The 9,459-nt window shown below is 59.4% G+C and overlaps 1 protein-coding gene across 1 annotated transcript; it reads right to left on the reverse strand.

The window, feature by feature from the left end:
• Positions 1-490: 490 nt before the first annotated feature.
• POU3F2 (POU class 3 homeobox 2) lies at positions 491-1,810 on the reverse strand. Its single transcript, XM_009986192.2, has one exon. The coding sequence runs from the start codon at positions 1,808-1,810 to the stop codon at positions 491-493; it is 1,320 nt and encodes a 439-aa protein (XP_009984494.2).
• Between the last annotated feature and the right edge of the window lie 7,649 nt (positions 1,811-9,459).

Below are 9,459 nucleotides of genomic sequence, written 5' to 3' on the forward strand. Positions count from 1 at the left end.
CCCTGCGCCTTGCCCGGCCGGTGCCGGTGCCGGTGCCTGTCCTTACCGGTACCTGCCGCTGCCCCGCCGGTGCCTGCCTGCCTGCCTGCCTGTGCGCGGTACTCACTCCGCTCCGGTTCACGGGCACTCGCCTGGGAAAGGTCAAAATACAGCATCGCACCTGCTACCGTCTAAGGGACAGTCCGCTGCAGGTGCTTTGTCTGTCTGTCTGTCTGTCTGCTGTGATTCGCGCTCGCCCTCTTGCTCGCTCGCTTTTTGTTTTGTTTTTCTTTTTTTTTTTGCGCGTTTTTTTTTGTTTCTTTTTTTGTTTTTGTCTTTTTTTTTAAAGATGGGAGAAAATAATAATAATAAAAAGAAAAACAAAAAAGAAAAAAAGGAGGACAATCAAAAGTTGGGGGAAGGAGGAGAGGAGGAGGAGGAGGAGGAGGAGGAGGAGGAGGAAGAGGAGGAGGAGGAGGAGGAGGAGGGGCCGGGCGCCCCCGCCGCGAGTTCACTGCACGGGGGTCTGCACCCCGTGGTGCGGCGGCGTGTCCCTGCTGGCCCCGTACACGTCCTCGGCGCCCGGCAGCGTCCCTCCCGGGGGAGTCATGCGCTTCTCTTTCTGTCTCCTGTTACAAAACCACACTCTCACCACCTCCTTCTCCAGCTGTAGGCTGTCCGCGAGCGAGGTGATCTCCTGGGCGGAGGGCTTGGGGCACTTGAGGAAGTGGCTCTCCAGCGCGCCCTTGACGCTCACCTCGATGGAGGTGCGCTTTTTCCGCTTGCGGCCCTGCGCCGCGATCTTGTCTATGCTGGTGGGGCTGCCCGAGGAGGAGTCCGCCTCCTCCAACCACTTGTTCAACAAAGGCTTCAGCTTGCACATGTTCTTGAAGCTGAGCTGCAGGGCCTCGAAGCGGCAGATGGTGGTCTGCGAGAAGACGTTGCCGTAGAGGGTGCCCAGCGCCAGCCCCACGTCCGCTTGGGTAAATCCCAGTTTGATGCGCCGCTGCTTGAACTGCTTGGCGAACTGCTCCAGGTCGTCCGAGGTCGGCGTGTCCTCGTCCGAGTGCGGGTCGTGATGCGGCGGCGGCCCGGGGGGCGCGGCGGCGGAGGCGGGCGCCGGCCCGGCCGCCCCGGGGTGGGGGCCGTGGGGCGGCGGCGGGTGCTCGGCGCCGTGGTGCGGCGGCCCGGGCGGCCCCGGCGGCGGCTCTTCGTGGGCGTCGCGCAGGCCGTGGTGGTGCAGCGCCGGCTGCGCGGCGCCCAGCATCCCGTTGACGGTGAAGCCGGGCGGCTGGGAGTAGAGCAGCCCCGCCTGCGCGCCGTTGGCCGCGGCCATGCCGGGCGGCAGGTGCGCCGCGCCGCCCGCCCGCCACGCCGCCGCCGCCGCCGCCGCCGCCGCCGCCGCGTGGTGCCCGCCGCCGCCGCCGTGGTGCACCAGGTGCGGCGCCCGCCCCGGCGGCGGGTGCTGCGGCGGCGGCGGCGGCGGCGGCGGCAGCTCGTCGCCGCGCCCGCCCGCCTGCACCACCGCCGGCTTGATGTCGGGCTGGCCCAGCGCGCCCGCCGACCAGGGCGCCTCGCCGCCGCCGCCGCCGCCGCCGCCCCCTCCGCCGCCGCCGCCGCCGCCGCCGGGGCCGCCGTGGGACAGCGCCGCGATCCACTGGTGAGCGTGGCTCAGCGGGTGCCCGTTGCTCTGCAGCGCGTAGTCCGCCTGCACCAGGGCGCCGGCGTCGCGGTAGCCGCCGCCGGGCTGCATGCCGCCGGGCGGCTCGGCGTGCACCATGGGGGAGCCGGAGGCGAGCAGGCTGTAGTGGTTGGAGGCTGCGGTCGCCATGACTCGCCGAGCCGCACTGATCGCGCCGGTTAAAGGCGCCGCGCATTTGACAGCTACTTTTTCGCCTCGGGCGCCGCGCGGCGCCCGCGCCCCCCCGGCCCGCGCGGCGGGGCCCACTGCGAAGGCACGCGCGGCCGCCCCGCCCCGCCGCCGCACACCATTGGCTCCCCGCGCCCTGACGGACGCGGGCGCCCCTGGCAACCGCCGCCGCCGCCGCCCACCATTGGCGCGCCCCGGCGGCAGCGCCCCGCCCCCCGCCCCGCCCCCCCGCCCGCCCTCTGGAACCCAACTCCGAGGGGGAACGGGGCGCGGGGGAGCGGCGGCCGCGGGGCGGGGGGCGGTGGCGGGAGGGGAGGGGAGAGAGCGGGGGGCGCTCCGCCGCCGGCCCCGCCCCGGCCCGCCCCGCCGGGGCAGCGCCGCGCCGCACCGCACCGCCGGCGGGAGGCTGCCGCCGCCGCCGCCGCCGCCACCGCTCCGCCCGCCGGCTCCTGTTGCTCGCGCCCTACCGGGGCCCCGCGCCCCGCCGCGGGTCTCTGCGCGGACCCGACCGCGCTGCCCCGGGGCGGGTGCTACGGGGCTTCGGGGGGTGCCCGTCTTCCCGCCCCCAACTTTCTCAGCCGGGCCGAACGCGCGCAGCGCCGCCCCGCAGCCGGCCCCGCCGGCGGGGCCGGGGAGCGCCGCGCCCCCGGGGGCGGGGAGCCGGCGACCCCCTCCCTGCCCGCCGGTCCCCGGGCACCCAGTGCTCCCCGGAGCGCAGCGCTCCGCCGGGGATGTCGGAGCTTCGCACCTCGGCGCTGCGGAGGTGGTATGATGCCACTTATGCCGTCCCGGGGGGGACGGGGTGCCTGCCAGTGCCGCCTCGGCCGCGCTGGCGGCTCTGCATCGGTACGGAAGATTTGGGGGGGAGGCGGGGGTGGGGTGGTGATGGAGAAGGGAAACAAAAAAAAAAAAATAGAAAAAAGAGAGGGATAGGGGAGGAAAAAAAAAAAAAAGGCAACAGAAGTTGTGGCCCGAACAGGAAGGAAAGAGACCCTGGAACTGGATCCAGATTTCCTAGGAATGAGCAGCGCCCGGGCTGGCCGCCGCGAAAAGAGTTCACTGCCCATTTTTGAGCTGGAAGCCATAGCTTTGTCTCGAAAATAAACTGCTCACGGGGGTAGGTGCGCGTCGCAGGCTCCCGCTATCTTCATCGGAATAATACAATAGGGCGGACCGGGGAATTTATTACTACTAACAAGAAACAGCTTTCTTCTGCGAGTTGTTTATAAATCATCGTATTTAACGTGAGCGCTGGAAAGGCTCCTTGCCTGGAAATATTCCTCTGCGTGGGGGTGTGGAGGAGCGGGGGGATGGGCTCCTGAACATAAACATATAGAGAGAAGCAGCATAAACAGGATACCCAGTGCCCTGAGACAAGGGGCGCAGCAGGAGTTACCTCGTTTCGTTAGTTTAGCGGCGTATCAAGAGCTCATTCTGCCGGGGGAAGGGGGAGGGAGTGGAGGGGGACGACAAACTTTGTCCATGAAAGAGCGGAGATTCTTCCGAAGGGTTTCCCCCCCGCCCCTTTTCTTCGACGTGCAGGCGAAGGGAAGAACAATACTGCCTGTTCTGCGAGTGTCAGTGCCTCTGAAGTGAAGCTCTGCCTTTTGTTTCCCGTGTGGAAACAACTGGGCACCCAGGAATTTTATAATGTGATGCTCATTTTCTGGTATCTCTCCTCCCAATTAGGTGTAGACCAGTGAGTTGAAACAAAACAACAGGGCAAGTCCGCAGCAGGCTTCCTTCAAAGCATCGCGGGGACCGTCCTCGGAGAGCCTCCCTGCTCCCTGCGGCGGGGCCAGCCCCCCCGCCCCGCTCCCGGGGCCGCCGAGGCTCTGCCGGGGCCGGCTTTCCCACCAGCCCGCCTCCGGCTCTGCTGCCAAAAGTTCGTGCGTGGACGCGACACGAGGGGCCGCGCCAGGCGTCATTATCGGGGCTAGATTTTCACTTGGGTGCCTCCAGCGTGAGGTGCTCGGGCAGCATGGACCTACCGCGGGGACCCGTCGAGGGAACTCCCTTGTGCCACGGCCCCACGGCGTGGGTGCGTCCCACGGACAGCCGGTCTCCGTGGGATGCCGGCAGCGTCGGTCCCCGGTCACCCGGTCAGCGAGCGCCGGTCCCCGGTCAGCGAGCTCCAGCCATCACATTTTTTTGGGGAAAACTCCTCCAACCTTGCCCCGGTCGTGCATCTTTCCCTCCCCCCGGCCCTCCGTCCTGCCGGGATGCCTGGCAGGTGATGCCTGCGGTCACCGTCCTGCGTGCCTCTTAGCCCTGCCGCCCTGCGGCAGATCTCGAAGGCTAACGGTAACCACACAATTACCGAAGTAGCAGCACGGCGTTAGGAGGCGGACAAAACCCCAGCCCCGCGGCGAAGCCCCTTGCCGCCCCTCCTGCCCCCTCCCCGGCTGAGCGCACGCCTATGGAGTCGCAGCTGGGAGCAGCGAGGAGCGCGGCCGGTGCATTCAGAGCCGCCGCAGACTCCACCTCCTCGTCCTCCCCATCATTGTTAGCCCTGTCATTAATACCGCTCCTTAAGCATCCTTCGCTCCCGTCTCCCCCCGTGGAGGGGAGCGCCGGGGAGCGAGCGCCCGACCGCCGCGCTCCGCCGCCGCACCGCTGCCCGCCGCGGGCTCCGGCTCCGGCCGCCGCTCGGGGACCCGCTCGGGTCCGAGGCGCTGGGGATGTGAAAGAGACAGTCATGTGCCCCCTTTCTGGCGGAGCTGACCCCGCGGGATTAGAGGTCTCACCAGCCTTTCTTTCCTTTTCTCTGCTCGTATAAAAGCAGGTTGAAGGTGATGCGGTGTCTTGGGCAGACACTGCAGTGTTTTGATTCAGCTCAGCCCTTTTTCACTGTTCAAAGCAGCTGTTCAAATACTAGGGCTGCTTACTTTGACGTGAAGAAGATTTTCAAACAACCCCAAAAGCTTTGAACTGACAGGCCTCCTTGATATCTCCTTCATTGCAGTGGAGCTACTCGAGAATATTCGCTATAAAATACATAGAGCGCCAGTTAACTGGAGCTCTCTCCTGGCTGGGAGGCGAGGTACTGCATACACATCAGGTGCATGCAGAGGGAGGCTGGCGGGCTCCGGGAGCCCTCCCGGCCGCCCCACGCCCGGCCGCCCCTTCTCCCGGGGGTCTTCCGCCCGCCACCCGTCTCGGGCTGCTGCAGCGGGCTCCGGGCTTTTCCAGACCTTGGGCTCCCTTGGCGTTACAACTCCGTGCGTGCCGGAGGGAAAGCTGCCTTTCCAGCAGCAAAACCAAGAGCACGGCTCCTTCCCAGCCAGCATCGGCTCCCAGCCACCAGCTCCTCAGCTTCCCCGGCTCGGGGGGCTGTGGGGGGAGCGCTCAACACACGCTCCCTCCTGCCTTTGGGTGCGTGCGTTTGTAGGGTGGGTAGTATATAGCGCATATGCCTCTGCTGTTTAGAGGGGAAAAGCTGGTTTTAAACTCTGGTCTCGAAGCCTGGAGATAGACTCAAGCAGCTAAAAGCAAAGGAGGCGGGGGGTGGGTGGGTGGGGGGTGTGGGGGGGAAATCCCCGCGCCTCCTTTCTGCGTCTCTATTATCTTCCCATTAGATGTTGTTTTAGGAGGAAATGCGCCAGGAGTGCAAAGACGCGGCGAGTCGCTCAGAGAATTGCTGGGTGCAATAAACGTGAGGCTCCTGGAGCTCCCTTTAAAGGCCAACTTGGAAGATTTGTGCTTATTGCTGGGGCGCATTTAATGCACCTTTTGTGAGATGGGATTGTTTTGATCTCTGCTTCCTTTTTAACCTTTCTCTACGAGGTATTCAAGCCTGCACTTTCGTGTGGCTCTCTCCAATGTTGCTCCAAGGAGTCTGATTCGGTGGAGAGACCCAAGGCATGAATGAAACTTCAACTTTAAGGGCCTGCGGAGAGACAAAACTGGGGCCGGGGCTTCACAAGTGATTGCTTTAAAAAAATCCAATCTACACAAAGAGGCAGCTGGCTGCTTTAATGAAAACTGCTTAAAGCTGCAAGAACCGCAGCCTCAGGGATGTATTTATAAGATGACTCAAAAGCTACACTTTCAAGTTGCTTCTCCTCGGGGTAGATATAACAAACACATTTAACTAAGAAATCTAAACAAAAAGGACAGAAATTGATAACTTTGATTGCACAAGCTCACATTACCCATTGAAATTAAAATCCGCCGTCTAAATAGATTTCTCCACCTATCTCCAGAGGAAAGAAATTCTCTCTCCCTGCATATATAGATACGTACACATGTACGTGTAGTACCAGACACTTTTTTTTTGCCCCGCTAGAATACTGATTATCTCAGAAGATAGAAAGGTGTAGAATTTGGAAAAAAAAAAAAAGTTCCCGTAAAGTTTGTATTAATGTTCATTTCCAACATTCTCCGCAACTCTATTCTTCCGGCCACTTCATTCATCTGAGACTCTGCTATTTTATCTGCATCACTGTTTAAACTAGTAGGATATAACGTTCTAAGTTCAGTATTTGAAATTAAATTATTTGAATTCACGGATATTAATCTTTTCCCTTCATCCTCCCGTTCTGAATCTTGTCATTAAAAATGATCCACCCTTTGTAGTCCGCAAGTGAATATTTTATAGACAGATACCGCTAGGAAGACTTCTAACACGACGTCAACCAGTCAGACTTAGCTGTTGCAGGGATTACTTTGAGTAATTTATCAAAGGCAGGCTGCTAAATTTTGAGTGGTGAATATGAGGCCTTGGGGGGAAAAGAAGCAGGAGAAGCAGAAGAAGGAAAAGACAAATTCTAGCAGCCTACGAGATAAATTCTGGTTGGAGTTCATACAGCTTGTTTATTGAATTCTCAGAGACAGACCCAGATGCGATTGGTGCTGCCGAGTTGGCACCATTTAGTGTTCAAAAGCCTGGCTGGGCAGTGACCGCCCCGCCAAGGAGCTGGAAGGGCGGTTCTGCTGGTGTGAAAAGCAGGTGAATTGGTAGGAGAGGGCAGACGACACAGCCTCTCCGGCACGGGAAAATGGGCTCAGCCGGGACTTTCCCAGGCCTGCGCTGTCCGGAGAATTGTGCAGGACGAAACACAGCAATAGATTAAAAAAAAAAAAAAAAAGGGGGGGGGGGGGGGAGGCGAAAAAAGAAAGAAAATCAAGAGGGAAAAAAAAAAGAGAGAAAAATGCCCAGCTTTCTCTGACACATCTAACGGTTCCTTTTTTGTTTGTTTGTTTCGTTCAGTGATCACCTCTGATGGAGACGAGCGAACACCTCGGGAAGAGCTCAGCTAAATCGTGTCCCAGCTTCACCCGGGGACACGATCCTCCCTCCCCGCTTCCAGTTTTCGGGGCACTTCTGGACACAACTCCCACTCCTCTACCGAAACGCCTTCTCAGGGGGCTCTCTGTCGCCCCTGCCCCGCTCGGTCACTCGCGGTGCAAAGCAGAAGCCGTTCCAGGCCGGGGACGCTGTTTTTTCGCCGCCGAAGCGGCCAGCCCGGGAGCCGGGAGCCGGCCGGGGCTGAGCAGCGCCGGGGCCGCGGGCGGCACCGCTCCAGCCCCAGCCCCGCACACGGACACGGGGCTGAGGGTGGCTCAGGGGCGTCCTACCAGCTCCCCCCCAGACCTCTCATTACCCCTCTCCCCCCAAAAAAAAACTTGCAACGCAATGCAACGGGGAGCCAGCCCCCGCCGGGAGGGCAGAAATGGCCCGTCCCGCTGGCAGGGCGGCTGGGGGAAGCGGGGCTCCCGCCTGGGGGGCGACTTGTGTGTCCCCTCCGGCTCCCACGTGGGGCTCGGCCCGGTCTCGGTCGCCCCGCGCCGGGATTTGCGCAGGAGCCTGCTTCGGGAGGTGGGGGGAGAGGCGAGAAGGAGAGGGGGAGCTGGAAACTTTCTTTGGCTCGGCGAGGAAGAAGAGGAGCCAGGCGAGCAGGAAGGCTGGGCCATTGTCCACAGAGGGTGCATTTTTGTCAGGCTGGCGTTGGTTGCTATAGTGAGGAGGGAAGGGGAGAGAGAGAGAGGAGGGAAAGGGGAGGAAAAACCACCCAACCCTAAACCAAACAGAGGAGCACAGTTCGCCTCCCTCCGCTCTCCCTGCTCCAGCCGGCAGCGCTGCCCGCTCCCAACCAAAATAAGAGCGCGCCGCGGGCCGTCCCGAGCTCCCGGCGGGGCGAGGAGTCTCGGCGGCCCCGGCCCCGGCCCTGACCCCGGCCCCGGCCCCGCGGAGCGGCCGCGCGCGCCGCCCCGCACCGCGCCCGCCTCCGCGCATCCTCCGCCCGCCGCCCGCCCGCGGGGAGCAGAGGGGTCGGCCCGGCGGGATCCGGGAGCGCTTCTGGCTGCAGAGCAGCAGAGCCGTAGCGCTGCGGGATGCCCCGAGTCACACAGACCAGCACCACACCTGATCCAGCGCCTACTCACTTGGTCACAGTGGCTTCGCACCCTGCAGAGCATCCGTGACTCTGCTCCTGACACGAGCTGCGTGGGGTTTGGGGGGTTGTTCTGGTTTCCTTCTTCTTTTTCCTTTTTTTTTTTTTTTTTTTTTTTTTTTGGTGCCTAAATAATTGAAAGGAAGGGGGAAAAAATAACTTCTCCGGATGCAAATGAACAGCTCTTTAATTTTAAAAGAGACTCTTATTTTGCAGCAGTGTTTTTTTGTCGCCTTGCTATTGAACTTTGAAAATAGTGTGGCAGGGGAAGGCAATAATGAAGGGTCTCGGAGGCTTAAGATTTAGTTAAGTGAGTGACTCAAGATGGCAAGAAGAAAGTTAGTTACTTAGTTAATTGAGAATTATTCACCTTCTGAGATCGGCGCTGCGGTTTGTTCAGATGACAGTGCGAACTTGGGGCGGGGGGAGGCAGGAGGCAGGCAGGGGAGGAGGCACATTTCACTTGGGTTTGTGTTTTTTTGTTGCTGCTTTTTTTTTTTTTTTTTTTTTTTTTTTCCCAGGACAAGTTAAATTGCAGCTGAAGGAGAGAGGTCAGTATCTTTTCAAATCAATCTCTCTGTCTGTCTGCCTGCGTCCCCATCTATTCCCTGCAAAGGGAAAAGCTCCAACTTTGTTCCTCCATCTGTTCTGTATCGTCTGCAATCGACAGTTCTTTAGATTGCATGCACTCTTGCTCCCGATGAAGTGAAACTTTAAAGGTGTACAGTCACTTATCTGAAATAGGGAAAAAAGGCAAGCAGTCTTTTCCAATCTTACGGGAGAATTGTTCTCTTCCCGTACAACTGTTAATTTTCTCTCCTTTTTTTTTTTTTTTTTTTTCCCTTTCGGTCTCTTTTTCGAATTGTAGTTGACAAGTTTTATTTAAAAAACACTTTACAAGCCACCACTTAATGCATTATTCACATTTTTAAAAAATGCTTGAAAGAAATCACGTTAATGAAGAGAACATTTGTAGTAATTTGGTGGTAATTATCAGAATCACCAAATATTCGCAAAGGCTTTAACATTACGTGTTGGAAGAAAAGCAAAACACATTATTTTAATAGTCTGATATGCAAACTATGGACCATTCAATTACATGGCTTAATAATGCATACATGATGTGATCTTGTTATTGGGATAGGAAGGGCTGCAGTAATTCACTCCAAAGACCAAGTGTGCTCTTACATCCAGTAAAATCCATTGCCATGGATC

This window comes from Tauraco erythrolophus, chromosome 2, assembly GCF_009769465.1.
Source record: "Tauraco erythrolophus isolate bTauEry1 chromosome 2, bTauEry1.pri, whole genome shotgun sequence".
Classification (NCBI taxonomy): Eukaryota; Metazoa; Chordata; class Aves; order Musophagiformes; family Musophagidae; genus Tauraco; species Tauraco erythrolophus.

Coding starts and splice junctions, on each gene's coding strand:
- POU3F2 (XM_009986192.2), bottom strand. CDS start 1,810: ATGGCGACCGCAGCCTCCAACCACTACAGCCTGCTCGCCTCCGGCTCC.